This window comes from Phyllobates terribilis, unplaced genomic scaffold (genome assembly GCF_046119375.1).
Source record: "Phyllobates terribilis strain yellow unplaced genomic scaffold, ASM4611937v1 Scaffold_8__6_contigs__length_399053987, whole genome shotgun sequence".
NCBI classification, from domain to species: Eukaryota; Metazoa; Chordata; class Amphibia; order Anura; family Dendrobatidae; genus Phyllobates; species Phyllobates terribilis.
The window spans coordinates 364,133,030-364,148,822 of record NW_027362768.1 but is presented as its reverse complement, the minus strand read 5'-3'; the positions used below and the strand labels follow the sequence as shown (position 1 = coordinate 364,148,822).

The 15,793-nt window shown below is 41.6% G+C and overlaps 1 protein-coding gene across 1 annotated transcript in view; it reads right to left on the bottom strand.

The window, feature by feature from the left end:
• Positions 1 to 5,973: 5,973 nt before the first annotated feature.
• The window catches only part of IL17RE (interleukin 17 receptor E), a 59,463-nt gene continuing 49,643 nt past the window's right edge, over positions 5,974 to 15,793 (bottom strand). Inside the window, exons 13-16 of the mRNA XM_073644819.1 lie at positions 14,920 to 14,988; positions 14,606 to 14,660; positions 11,392 to 11,499; positions 5,974 to 9,878 (exon numbers count right to left, since the gene is read on the bottom strand). Coding sequence (XP_073500920.1) covers positions 9,244 to 9,878; positions 11,392 to 11,499; positions 14,606 to 14,660; positions 14,920 to 14,988 — 867 coding nt within the window. The 3' untranslated portion in view covers positions 5,974 to 9,243. The remainder of the gene's footprint in view (positions 9,879 to 11,391; positions 11,500 to 14,605; positions 14,661 to 14,919; positions 14,989 to 15,793) is intronic.

Sequence of the window (15,793 nt, the reverse complement as noted above, 5' to 3'; positions counted from 1 at the left end):
CAAAGCAATATGAGCACATCCTAGTGCTGTGCCTCTATGATCCACTGTCCTCCACCACTGCGGCCCCTCATATGGATCAGGATGATGGTTGGAGTATTAGCATAAGCTAGTACTCAGTCTTCTAGATTCATTGTCCTCTTCCACTTGGTCCAGCATCTGCATGAGGCGGTTAGGAAGGCTAGGAAAAATCACTAGACTGGAAAAATCTATTGTGCTCCACCACCAGGCCAATCACTTGCATGAGGTTTTTATTACTTAACAGCCTTCAGCTCAATCTCGAGCCATGGCGACTTGATGGATGAACACTCTGTAGGAAGATTGATCTTGTGGAAGCCTAGATAGCTTCACCAGGGTCATCTCTGCTGTTATCGTGATAATATCAAGCATCAGGTTGCTGGTCTTCCTCTTCACCTTGTTCCTTCTATTCTTCCGATCAGGATGTCCTTCTCCATTGATTGCTTTCTTCTTATGATGTGTCCAAAGTAGGAAAGTCGAAGTTTGATGATCCTTGCTCTGAGTGACATGTCTGGCTTGATTTGTTCCAAAATTGATTTGTTTGTTCTTCTTACCATCCATTGTGTTGATAACCTTCTCCATCCTTGTATGAGGAAGATGGTTGGAATATGAGAATATTCTAGTACTCTGCCTTCTAGATCCATCATCCTCATCCACTTGGCCCAGCATCTGCATAGGTTGGTTAGGAAGGCTATTGTCCTCCACCACTAGGCTGGAAAAATACATTGTCCTCCACCACCAAGCCCATCACTTCCATGTGGCAGAGGGAAGGAATATGTGCATATCCTAATGCTAGGTCTTCAAGAGCCATTGTCCTCCATCATCAGGCTCGTCATCTGCATGAGGTGGATGGAAAGCCTTTTATCCTCCACTATTAGGCCCATCATATCCATGGGGTGTATGTGAGGAACATGTGCATATCCTAATATTATGTCCTCAAGATTCACTGTCCTCCACCATCGGGGTCATCATCTGTGGATGTAAAGAATATGGACAATATCTTCATGCTAAGTGTACAATATCGACTGTCCTCCACCTTTAGGTCCATCATCTCCTGGGGGTGAATGTGATTAATATGAACCTTTCCTAGTGACGTGCCTTCAAGCGCTGAGGGTAGACAATAGATCTAGCCAAATAAACTTCTTTTGTAAACCTATTTCTACCCTTGTACGTATTGTGTACAGAATATGGAGAACCTGGGGGAGTTATGTGGACAGACTCCAAACACTAGACCACCAGGACTAATAACATGACAACTCTTCGTGATACATAGTTTCTTAGGCAGTCTTCAAGGTAATTAGGGTCTTAGATGTGCTCGTGTCCTCCGATACTACAGGTATTCCTATAAATAATGTAACCCAGGTACAGTGCACCTGGGTATAGGACACACCTGTTTGGTAGATTGTGAATAAACATTGGGAATGTGATTAATCTCTTACTAAATATGTGGCTATAATGTGATAATAGCAGCGGGGTGAATTGCTGGTTATATTTAGAACTGGGTCATCGTTCAGGCAACAAAATCACAAACAACTAGAGACCAAAGGTAAAAGTCAAGCTTACATAGAGGGGCGATCCATCGATCAGCTGTGATCGAGGTGACCCTGGCTGTGCTCGATTCCTCTTCACTGCCCCTACAGGAGAAATGAAGTATTACCTAGCTCCCCATGAAATGAATGTGTTGATCCCAGCTAGCCAATGTCCCAGGATTATGCACCATTTTGCCCAGTGCCCCCATTTCCGAGTGCATTCTGGTTTCTGTACAAGGTTACAAATCTCTCAAGGGACAATTTGTAAAACGATCTTTTTCGCCTGTTGTATATAAAGACGAAACCCAAACATGATCTTCCAGCCATTGTTTGCACAATGGACGGAATGCACAAAAGTTCTCGTCCTTCAAGTTAGGCGGCATTTTATAACGTTCATGTGAAAATCCGAACCAACCTAGGTAACTCAGCTCAAGTGGTGGTTTATGGCTGTAAACTGAAAAAAATAGGAGGCACTATATACGGGTATTTATACCGACAATTATAAGGGTCACACCCAAACTGACAAAGTTATAGAAGCGATTATCACCATCTTAATTAATAAAAAGAATGTTTTAATAGTACTGACATAGTAGTGCCATATTATGTCTAAATAACAGTACATAAAGTACCCATATAATACTACTGTACTGTGCCTACGTAGTGTCTATATAATGCTTTCATCCAATGCCTACATAATAAAGCCATACAGTGTATGTATAATCATAGCACCATATAGTGCCCAAATAATACTGCATGATACTGCCATATACTGTCAAATGAGTACCATATAATACCCACATAATAGTACAGTACTGTGCCTACAAAGTGTAATACAGTGGCCCCATAATGCTCCTACTCAATACCTATATAATATTACTATACGGTGCCTGCAATATAATGTAGTACCCATATAATACTGCTGAACAGAGCACACATCGTAGTCTTCTACAGTATCAAATATGAGTACCATACTATACCCACATAATAATGCCTGCATAGTGCTATACAGTGGCTACATAATACTGAAAATCAATACCTACATAACACTGTCCTACAGTGCCTGCAATATAGTATAGTATAATACTGCTAAGCAGTGCACACATCATAGTGCCGTACAGTCTAAAATAGTAGTACCATACTATACCCACATATATTATAGTAGTAATATACAGTGCCTACACAGTGCCATACAGTGGGAACATAATACTGCTAATTAATATCTACATAATACTGCCATACAGTGCCTGCAATATAATATAGTGTAGTATAATACTGCTATGCAGTGCACACATCATAGTGCCGTACAGTGTAAAATAGAAGTACTATACTATACCTATATAGTAGTAATGTACAGTGCCTACATAGTGCCATGCAGTGGACATATAATACCGCTAATCAATACTTGCATAATGCTGCCATATAATTACTAGTGCCATACAATGTGAAATAACTGTATATCACAATACCCATGTAATACAGTGACTACATGATGTTGCCACATAGTGCCCATTTAATACTAACATATGGGGTTCGTATAATATGACATTGCTGTACGGTGTTTAAATAATATCACCAGAGCTTTGTGCCAGCGAAGAGAGGGCACAGTGTAGGTGGTTTGGGGGTGCACATTTTGCTAAGGGGTCTCTTCATTCCACTGATAAATACCAAGTCACGGGATTAGAACAAACGACCTGAACACTGTCTTAGGTTAATGTTTATCTGTGGCGTCCGACGTGTGAATTTGTAGAATTTTTATGACTGGGATCATCATTTATTATGGAATGTGTCCATGGCCATAAAGCATTTGTGTAGTATATGCAACGTGTGTTATAAACACGCATTATATAGGGTTATTTGCTTTTACAGAGACGTATGGGACAATTCCTGTAGCGTGTAGTGTGACTGTATGAGGTCACATGACAAATTATTCTATGATCATATTTATTTGTCGAAAACTAGGCCAAAATGCAGTGTGTGAAAAAGGAAGGCCCCCGCAGCTGCCATCTTTGTTTCCTGTAAAGCCCAGACTTTTGCTGGGGTTCATAGGAGAATGTAATTTTATCTACTGCAATACAGAAGTATTGCAAAATATAGAACACGTGAACAAACGACCTTTAGAGTCTAAGCTGTAGCTCTGGTTTATTTATTTTTCTGAGCATTGCTTAGTCAGTGATTTGGGGATAATTCGCTGAGGCTTCCACTCCTGCAGTTTGGAGGTGAAAGTATTGCAGTATATAGAACAAGTGATCAAATGACCTTTAGAGTCTGAGCTGTAGCTCTTGGTGTTGTTTTTGCAATCTCTCTATTCATCACCTGGTTTAATTTGCTGGAACGTCCAATCCTAGGAAGACTGTCAACAGGGTTAGATGTTTTTCACTTATGAATAATCTTTCACACTGTAATGTGATGGACTCCAGATTGTTTGGAAATGACCTTATAACCCTCCCCAGATTGATGTGTAGCAACAATAGCTCCTCTAAGATCATTGCTCGTGAGCCTTTGGCATAGTGTTAACACATGCCTAGATGATCCAGACCAGCAAACTGCCAAAACTTTTGCTTTAATAGAGGGGATGACATTGCTGATGAACAATTAATCAAGGCCATGTGATTAGCAGCAACTGGCTGTTAAGTATTTGGTGCAGAAATTTCGGCGCCATTTCTGCATATCTTAGCAGGAAAATTCTGCGTAAAATTGGCTTGTTTTTGCCTTGATTTTTACATGCAATTTTGGTGCAGATTTTTCCTCACTTATTAGTATGAAATCTGCAGCAAAAACGCTGAAAGAATTGATACGCTGCGGCTTTAAATCTGCTAGTCAAAAATAAACAACGTGTGCACGAGCCTTCAGGATTCTCATTCACTTTGCTGGCATCAGGAAACCCTTCAGGTTTTTGTGACAAAACTGCACAGAAAAAAACAGGTCGACACCGTGACAAATCTGCAACGTGTGCACAGGTCCTTAATTTCTATGGTAGCAGATAGGTTGCATTTACACATTGTGGCCATAGGGCATTTTTTTGCCAAAATGTTTTAAAATTGCAAAAAATACTTTTGCAGAGCGTTGCTGACTTTTAGACACAGAGACATAGATAAGCATTAAAATGTCAGCGTTTGATTTAGACTTGAAATATGGACTTGGACAGCGCACTGCCCTTTATCTCAATGTACAGCATGTATTTATGATCCTGATATCGGGTTATTCACAGTATTTATGATGGTACGATGGGGTCAGCAGAGCTTTGGTGACTTTTCTGCCCTCTACACCTCAGCACTCAGTGACCCCGCTCTCACAGGTGATGGGGGAAGATTTAGGAGGAAGAAATGTCATAAACAGGCTTGTTACCCCGGTGGATACTATCACAGGACCGCGCTGGTATCAAGGAGCTCTGCACCACAGTTCTGTCACGTTACTAAAGACAGACGGCATGGCGGGAGGCGGGATGTTATACACCGGAGGTTGAGGGGCTGGATGTAATACATCGGGGAGGGCAACAGTGGGGCCGGCTGTTATACACCAGGGGGACAATGGGGCCGGCTGTTATACACCAGGGGGACAATGGGGCCGGCTGTTATATGCCAGGGGGACAATGGGGCCGGCTGTTATACGCCAGGGGGACAATGGGGCTGGATATTATAAATCAGGGGCAATGGGACCGGATCTTATACTTCTGAGGCAATGGGGCCGGCTGTTATACACCAGGGGGACAATGGGGTCGGCTGTTATACACCAGGGGGACAATGGGGCTGGATATTATAAATCAGGGGCAATGGGACCGGATCTTATACTTCTGAGGCAATGGGACCGGCTGTTATACACCAGGGGGACAATGGGGCCGGTTGTTATACATCAGAGGGCAATGGGGCCGCATTTTATTCAGTAGGGGCAATGGGGCTGGATATTATAAATCAGGGGCAATGGGACCGGATCTTATACTTCTGAGGCAATGGGGCCGGATGTTATACACCAGGAGCAATGGGGCCAGATGTTATACATGGGACTGAATGTTATACAGTGTGGGAAATGGGACCGGATGTTATTAATTGGAGGAAAGGGGACCGGATCTTATAAATCAGGGGCGCTGGGGCCAGATACTATACACCGGGGCAATGGGGCTGGATATTACACACCTAGGGGGAAATAGCACCGGATGTTTTACATCAGGGGCCAGGGGCAATGGGGCCGGATCTAATTCATTGGGGGCAATGGGGATGGATGTTATACGCCGGGAGCACTGGGGCCAGATTTTATACATTAGGGGCAATGGAAATTAAGGTTATACAGCGGGGACAATGGGGCTGGATTTCTCCATGTAGTGAGTTCATCATCTATGTCCATGGACATTTCAGTGTACATCTTTTTGTCATTTTTGACAATCCGAGACTCAGAAATCACTCCGAAAACCATTTGTGAGATATTTTATTTAAAGAACTGAAGGATTGAACAAATAAATTTTTCCTTCTCTGTTTATAAAAAGTTTTCCTTTTAATAATCTGTCCCTATTCACACTGTACACAGCCTATAACTTACATTTCACAAGGCGAAAAATTTACAAAATGTGGCCTCGTTCATTAGAGCCATCAGACTGAACAGCCCAAGCAGCCAATCATAGCGCAGCTTTCATTTTTTAAGAGCGGAGTGAGAAATAAAAGCTGAGCTCCCATTGGTAGCTAGGGGTAACAAGGCCTAATCTGTTGCGATTAACGAAGCCTGCTATCTTCCAGCATTGTCCGTACAAATACCATCATGTAAGATGTGGTCTGATGGAAGAGTAGTGGGCAGCGTTCATATATAGTGTCTAAAAGAAAAAAATTACTTTGTTGCCCATAGCAACCAATCACAACGCAGCTTTCATTTTACTAGAGTTGTTTACAAAAAACAAGATGAGTTCTGATTGGTCGCTATGGGCAATAGTTTTGATGAATGAGGCACAAATATGACCAAGTGACCAAAAATGGCCGATTGTTTACCATGATCATCACCCCATGAAGATAATATGTCATCTAGTCAAAGATCTCGAATTGACCGGTCCTGCAGCAGGAACCTCTCCCCACTGCTCTATTTACTGTTGGAGCTAAGATACACCCCTTAGTCACTCCTCAACCTAATGGAGGAGATTAGAAAGGTCTCAGTTTTCTGAGATTCCTTCAATAGAGGAAGCTTTGCTTTAGGTTTTTATTATCCCCCCCATCACATTGATTTCTACATTTATCGCTCCTTTAAATCCTCCTAAATTAAAATGATACCCCTTGAAGGAGGTCAGACATATCGAGGAGGATCGCCTCACGTACGGACATCATTTCTAGATAGCAAGTCCTTATTTTCGGACTGTGATACTATATACACTTTTTACAATCGTACGATGAAAATCATTCTGCGTGTAAGTAATACTTCGTATGTACGTCCAACGCAGAAAACGTTGGGCCTTATATACCAAAACTGTTGCCCGTAGCAACCAATCAGAATCCGCGATTCATTTTTCCCAGAGCAGTTCAGGAAATAAAAGCTGAACTCTGATTGGTCGCTAACAGGCAGTAGGCCTAACAAAGCGAAAAGGACTGAAAGCCAGGCCGGCCTTAAAGGGGTATTCCCATCTTGGAAAGGATATCGGGGGGGGTCCGACCTCTAAGACGCTCCTGAGAATGATGTTTGACAACACTGATTTTTCCAAGATGGATATAACACTTTAAAGGAGACCTCCTCTTTTAAATGAAACCTTCCCTTTAATTATCTTGTACTGATTTGGAGCCATAGAGATGAATTTATATTCACATATTCTGCCAACCGCTGCCTCGGGCATATGCCGCCATATAGATTCCCATGTTAAAGGGTGCTATTACAGGGCTATTCCATACAACAGGTATCACAAGCCCAACAGTGGCCAATCAGACACTTGTATGCCCTCCGTCAGGTATATGGGGGCCTATGGTTACAACTGACATATACACTAGAAGAGTTACTGGTGTATTCTGTAAATAGACACAGTATGAATGTAACCTTGAGCTATGTTCACACTGAGTGTTTCTCAGGTATTTTTTCTTTTTAGCGGATTAACTCCAAAATCCATTTCAAAATCTGCTTCAAAAACTCTTGGAAAATTCTCCCAATTCATTTCTATGGGAAAATCCATATGTTTATAATAGTTTTTCAAGTTTTTTTTCCCAGCCTCAGGTTTTGAAAAATGTCTTTAAGGAAATTACTAAGTGCATGCCACTTCTTTGAGGAGGATCCTGAAGGAAACCTCTCCGAGTTAGGCACTGTGCAAACAGGAGGCTGCAAAGAACACTTCACGGAAAAAAAAATTCTTCAGAAAAAGAAAAGCTCCAATTCCTTCCCAAAATTGGAAAGTGGTTTCAATTTGAAAACTCATGGTTTTTGAACTCCTGATAAAACTCGACACACGACAGTATAAAAAAACGGTCTGAATTTCATCTAGGAAAGTGGGACAAGTCTCATCTGATGAATGGAGGGAAATCGTGCAGGTTGTGATTTTTTTTTAATGACATTGGTCCAAGTGGAGATCGTTGTGTTTTTTTTAACGGATGGCACTTGGACCAAAAATACAAAAATACTCCGGCCAAAAAAGTTTTTTGAGCAGTTATTAGAGGAGAAACTGAGCGGAAATTTTCCAAATCTCAAAATTGCTAAAAAAAAACAACCTTGGAGCTTCTGCTCTGAAAACTCTGTAAAAATCAGTGTGCACATTCCCTTACACAGAAAAATCCATATCTAAAAACTGCATCTAAAAAAATACATACTCGTAAGAACACACATTTTGTTATGCTGTTTTGATGGATTTCTCTTCAACGTGGTTTTTATGCATTTTTAATTATAATATGGGGTGTGTTTTCTGCCATGTTTCTGCTGCAAAAAAACTCACAAACAAAATGTGCATTTTTTACACTTTTTTGCCAGGTTTTTTGCAAGGGAAATAAGCTTAAATAAAAAAAACATGGAAAATGTGCAGAAGAATGACAGGAAAAAAATTGTCGTATTATAGGAGCATTTTTTAATTGAAATGAATGGGAGCTTATTGCAAGCAGATATGAAGCATTTTGTGGATTTTGCCTTAGAATCCAGGCAAAAAAAAAACGTGAAAAAATACGTTCTGACTTTTCTAAGAGTTTCTGTAACCAGAGAAATTTTGAATTTTACTTTCTGCCTTTGCAGTGAATAAAAACAACACATAATTTACAAATCAGTACTACATAGATAAAACAAAATATCTACATATCATGTAAAAGTGGAGCATTCCTTTAAGCCAGCCATTGTTGGATTGGGCGGAAATTTGTTTGTTTTTTTTTTGGGGGGGGGGTTGGAAAGCATCCAATGGGAAAAATCCAACTCACGAAGAATCTTTCATTGACGGACACTTAGGCTGCTCCATTTACAGAATTTTTTTTTCAAGGATCCCATCAAAATTTTAGCTGAAAAGTCTATACAAGATTCAAGGGCCCGAAGCAACCAGATCTCCAAAAAATCAGTAATCAGATTGAGTCAATCAATAATCAGATCAATTAATCAGCAACCAGATCGATCCGATCACTCCTGTGGGCAGGACCATAAAAAAGGGGTGGGGCTTATGTTATATTGCATCTTCTGAATCTTAAAGGGCCACTGCGCCAAAATAGTCAGCACCATAATTCCAATTTTTCACGTTCTTGAACTCTCCAGGGTTCCAACTTCCCCTCTCCCGTTATCAGCTGACATCCTCACCAAGTTTATTTTTGCAAAGTTCCACGTGGTGCTGAAAACCCTGCTTTTTTTCAGAGCTTATGAGCTTTTTCTTGAGGTATTTGGCAACTGCCTTTATCAGGCAAGGAGGAGATAGGCAAGTAGTGTCTTGTAGATGGCTGACCAGTCTATAGAGGTCCTTAAACAAGGGGTACCTGGAGATCTTCCGGAGGCATTCGGGGATATCCTTCCTTTCGCATAGTCCTTCAAAGTAGACCAAGGTGTAGAGCTTCAGGTTTTCACGTTCCTGTTGCACTCCTAAGTCTTTCTCCAGGCAGGACATGGCCGCCCCAAACAGGTTAGTTGGGTCTTTCCACCCGATGGTGTTGATTTGCCGGTTTTTCCATTGGTCGTACATGGTCGTGCTTCGTCTCGTCCATACGACCATGACTTTGCCTTTTCTTTCGCTCACCAGCTTCCTCTTTTGGTAAAACCAGGGCAACATGCCAATTTGGCTGACCGTGTTCATGTCCCATAGGTCCAAGATGACCTCGCATCCCAGGATGCCGTGCAGGAAGTCAGCAAAGTCACAAATGAGGGTCTTGTACTCTGCCGAATCGGGGGAATACACGAGTAAAATGGTCCTTCTCCAAAGTGGAGCTGTGCGGAGATAAAGAACAATGATGTGATTAGAGAGCCGCTCCCCTGCCCATCCATAGACTAAAACTACCCCTAATTTATGTGCGTTCCTTGTTTTCTCCATTATATGAGTCCCTTCCAATGCCCCCCAAGAGCAGAATACCCAAAATGATAGCTCCTCAACCACAGCGGGCCCCATCATCTGGTCCATGTCCTTTATTATATCTTCTACTAAAGAGAAATAATAAGTAACCTAATACTGGCCACATTACATTGCCATACAGGGGCCAAATAATACCGCCATAGAGTGCCAAATGATTTCATATAGTACCTACAAAACATTATCGTAGAGGAAAAGTATAAAAGTGCCATAATAATCCCACTATACAATTCCAAACTATTACATTGCCCACATAATAGTGCCGTACAGTACCTACAAAATAATGCCGCACATTATGGCACTGTACAATGTCAAACAATTATTCTTTCGAAAAAAATACCGTAAGACAATAACTGCAAAACATTTTCAACAAGTAAATGCATAAAAGTGACATAATAATCCCACTATAAAGTACCAAACAACTACACTTCCTGAAAAATACTGCTATATAGTATCTGCAAAACATTTCCGACAAGTAAACGCATAAAAGTGATATAATAATCCCACTACACAGTGCCAAACAACTACACTTCCCGAAAAATACTGCTATATAGTATCTGCAAAACATTTCCGATAAGTAAATGCATAAAAGTGACATAATAATCCCACTATACAGTGCCAAACAACTACACTTCCCGAAAAATACTGCTATATAGTATCTGCAAAACATTTCCGACAAGTAAATGCATAAAAGTGCCATACAGTGTCATAATAATACCACTATACAGTGCCAAACAATTACTGCCATATAGTCCCGACGATTCATTTCATCACAGTAAATCCATAAAAGTGCCAAACTGTGCCACTATATAGTGCCAAACAATAACATTGCCTTATGTATATATATATAACCCGTACAAAACATTGCCTCACAGTAAATGCATAAAAGTGCCATACTGATCCATAATAATACCGCTCCAAACAGTTACTGTATACTAGCTGAAAAATATTGCCATATTGCACTGTCAAAACATTTCCACACTATAAATGCATAAAAGTACCATAGTATCACTATACAGTGCCAAACAGTAACATTGCCCAGAAAATACAAAGCATTGCCATATAGTAGCTGCATAAAACCGTGACACTGTGTCATAATAATACCACTATGCAGCGCCAAAACAGTACATTGCCCATATAATATCGCCATATCCTACCTAGTTAACACTATTGCAAAGTAAATGCATAAAATAATACCACCACGCAATGCCACACAACTGTACATGTGGCCATATAGTGCCTACAAAATAAGTATCAAATGCATAAAAGTGCCAAAATAATACCGCTATACCGTGCTCAGACAATGCCCTATCACTGTGCCTGTGTTCAGTGGCATTGATTAGATTGATTGAAGGAGACATTTTTTTTTCTCACCTGTAAATATCTTCCACATTCTCCGACAACTTCTGTAGATGATGAGAACCAACGTGAAAATCGCCAGCGACGTGACGAGAGCAAGAAGGCCCAGATGCTTGTGAGAGACTAGGGAGGAGAGAGATAAAACAACGAGAAAATTACCGGCAAATATAAGATACCCAACCCGTGTGCACCATGGATGACCGTACACCGATGTATCAGGCAATCGCTCATCCAGCAATTCCTTAAGGCTTATTACAGAAGTGATAATTTTGAGTTGTCATGATAAAAGGGATATGATATGGAATTGTTAATTATGCAATTTTCTAATAAGTTTATTTAAGGGGTTTTCTGATATTACTAGTGACCTATCCATATATTCACTAGTGTGGGAGAGAACTTGCAGTACCCTTCACGGCCACTACACAATATATGGCGCTGTGTCATTCATTGCGCACTAGTGTTGAGCGATACCTTCCGATATTGGGAAATATCGGATCGGACCGATACCCAAAAAATATCGGATATCGCCGATTCCGATACCGGAAACCAATGCAAGTCAATGGGACACAAGTATCGGAATGAAAATAAACCCTTTCTTTCCTTGTAGGTTAATTCTACAGGAAGGAAAACAACTAAGAATAATGTAGAATGTATTACATGAAAAGCCGGCAATTCATCAGCGGCATACACCGGTACCCGACAATTTACAACAGAAAGAATAGAGCATCACACATAGATTAGATAGATAGAAACATGTCAGTCACATATATATGAAGTACAGTGACAGTGTTGGTTACTGTACTTGTCATTTAGTGTTAAAATAAAGGATTTATTAAAAGAAAAATTGGCGTGGGGTGTGGAGGTTAAGCAGACGGCTGGGGCAGATGTTTGAAGCCTGGGAAGGGGTAATACCCACGGAGCTTCCCAGGCTACTAATATCAGCCCCCAGCTGAATACCTAGCCTTTACTAGCTATTAAAATGGGGGACCCCAAAAAAGATGACATGGGGTCCCCCCTATTTTAATAGCTAGCAAAGGCTAGACAGACAGCTGGGGGCTGATATTAATAGCCCAGGAAGGGTGCCATGAATATTGGCCCCCTCCCAGGCTAGAAACACCAGCCGTCAGCCGCCCCAGAAATGGCGCATTCATAGGATGCGCCAATTCTGGCACTTAGCCTCGCTCTTCCCACTGCCCTGTAGCGGTGGCAGTGGGGTAATAGGGCTGGGGTTGATGTCAGCTTATAATGCCAGCTGACATCAAGCCCAGGTTAGTAATGGAGAGGCGTCTATAAGACACCCCCATTACTAACCCCATAGTCAAAGTTAAAAAAACTCACAAACACCAAGAATAAAGTCCTTTAATTGAAATAAACACACAATTCTTTATTGTTCTAAATTAAACCTTACTTACCATCACGCCCATTCCAGCTGAAGCCAACGATCTCCTGCAATAAAAATAAAATAATAAACCAACCTCATCCTTACCTTTCCATGGTTCCCAGGACGGCTCTAGCTCTTCTACATTGACATGACAGGCTGGATCGCAGCAGAAAGCTGCCATCCAGCTTGCCATGCCGCAGACACTGAGAAGCGCAGGCATGCTTGCGCTCCTCAGTGTCTGGCTGTGACGGCATCCAGATGAGCCGAGATCATGTCCAATGAACTCAGCTCACCTCATGCACATCACTGACAGCGTGGGAGAATTCTCCTGCGCATGTGGTGAGCGTGAGAGAATTCTCCTGCGCTCACGGTACTTATTATATATGTGACTGACATGTTTCTATGTATCTAATCTATGTGTGATGCTCTATTCTTTCTGTTATAAATTGTCGGGTACTGGTGTATGCCGCGGCTGAATTGCCGGCTTTTCATGTAATACATTCTACATTATTCTTAGCCATCCAGCTTGTCATCCTTCAGAGACACTGCAGAGCACAGGCATTATGGGAACTTCCGATTCCGGTATTCGATATTCTAAAAGTATCAGAACTCAGTATCGGAATGCTCAACACTACACTGTGATCCAAATTATTATGCAAATAATATTTTCTCAGATTTTCCCAAATTACCTATATGAATTGCAGTCATTGTAATTTTCCAGTCAAATAACTATTAGAGTACAACTGAAAGGTTTTTGTACAAACTGCCTATGATAACAGTATATTTTAAAAAAAATAAAACACTCAAACTGCACTCAAAATGCATGTTCCAAATTATTATGCACAGCAGAGTTTTCAACCTTTTCATTTTAATAAAGAACAAAAAAATGGTCATTTTTGAAATTATAAGCATTAGCAGGTTATTACACACTGAAACAGTTTTCAACTCAAAACTTTATTCTAGGTGATGTTACATTAGCACATAGGACCGCTTGTTCGAAAGGAGCTTCTGAACTCTCTCGTCCATTGAATTTGTCAGGTTTTGGATGGTTTCTGCTTCAATTGTTTTGCATGAGGACAGAATACCCTCCCAGAGCTGTTGCTTAGATGTGAACTGCCTCCCGCCATCATAGACACTCCTTTTGATGATGCTCCAGAGGTTCTCAATGGGGTTGAGGTCAGGGGAGCATGGGGGCCACACCATAAGTTTGTCCCCTTTTATGCCCATATCAGCCAGAGATGCAGATGTGTTATGTGCAGCATGAGACGTATTGTATTGTGCACCAAAAAATCACAGGTTCGAGTCCCCCAAGGGGACTGAAAGAGGGGATGAAAAAATAAAGTGAAATGTAATTTAAAAAAAATAAATAAAATAAATAAATAAATATACATATATATAAATATATATATAATAAAAGTTTTAAAAAATAAGAAATGTTTATCAAAAAAAAATTTTCAGTATCGTTGAGCAAAAGTCTGATCTATCAAAATATAAAATGATTTATGCCTCACGTTAACCACCAAATGCCCTATATATAAACTACCATTGATCCCGCAAAAAACAAGACCTAATACGGGTGTGTAGATGGAAAAATATAAAAAATTATGTCTCTTGGAAGAAGAGGAGGAAAAAAACAAAAGTGCAAGAATGATGATCTGCTCCGGCAGGAAGGGGACCCCTTTAATCCAAGCGGTGGGTCTACACTTTACACTCTGATCAGCCTCGTTTTGAAGAATCCTTTTTTAATTTCACGCCATTTACTGCATATTTTTATACTAAAGCGGTGAAATTGGAGAATAACTACAAGTCTCAGCATGCTGTGGAAAATACAACGATGGAGATACTTACAGTCAAATGAGCAGAGGAGGTACTGATGTGAGTGACGGACGTCGGAGCGCCAAACCTACGAGGAAAAGTCAGATGGTTACAAAGAATGTCAAGAAATGACTGTAGCCGAGATTAAGGAGCCATTCAGACACTTCCTATGGGGCCGCCTTTGCATGCCCTCCTGTACACAGTTTGTGTATGGTATTGAAGTTCAGCTCCACTCACTTTCATAGAACTGTTGCTGCAATACCAAACACAACCACTAGACAGGTGTGTATGGAAGAAAGTAGCCATGTTTCTCTAATTTTGGGCAAACAAAAACAGAAAGTTCCTACCTTGATACAATCTCCAATGCTGGGCCAAGGGAGCGATAGCTGCAGATCATCCGAACCAAATTTATAGGGCTAAAAAGAAAATAGTTGGTTTGAATAGTTGATTTGAACCGGTCACCTCTCCTGTGTGACATACCGGTCACCTCTCGTGTGATACACCGGTCACCTCTCCTGTGTGATACACCGGTCTCCTCTCCTGTGTGATGCACCGGTCTCCTCTCCCGTGTGATACACCGGTCACCTCTCCCGTGTGATACACCGGTCACCTCTCCTGTGTGATACATCAGCCACCTCTCCTGTGTGATACACCGGTCACCTCTCCTGTCCGATATACCGGTCACCTCTCCTGTGGGATATACAGGTCACCTCTCCCGTGTGATACACCGGTCACCTCTCTTGTGTGATACACCGGTCACCTCTCCCATGTGATACACCGGTCTCCTCTCCTGTGTGATACACCGGTCTCCTCTCCTGTGTGATACACCGGTCTCCTCTCCCGTGTGATACATCGGTCACCTCTCCTGTGTGATACATCGGTCACCTCTCCTGTGTGATACACCGATCACCTCTCCTGTGTGATACACCGGTCACCTCTCCTGTGTGATATACAGGTCACCTCTTCTGTGTGATACATCTGTCACCTCTCATGTGTGATACACAGGTCACCTCTCCTGGGGGATACACCGGTCTCCTCTCCCGTGTGATATACCGGTCTCCTCTCCTCTGTGATACACCGGTCTCCTCTCCTGTGTGATACACCAGTCACCTCTCCTGTGTGATACACCTGTCACCTCTCCTGTATGATACACCGGTCACCTCTCCTGTGTGATACACCGGTCTCCTCTCCTTGGGGATACACCCGTCACCTCTCCCGTGT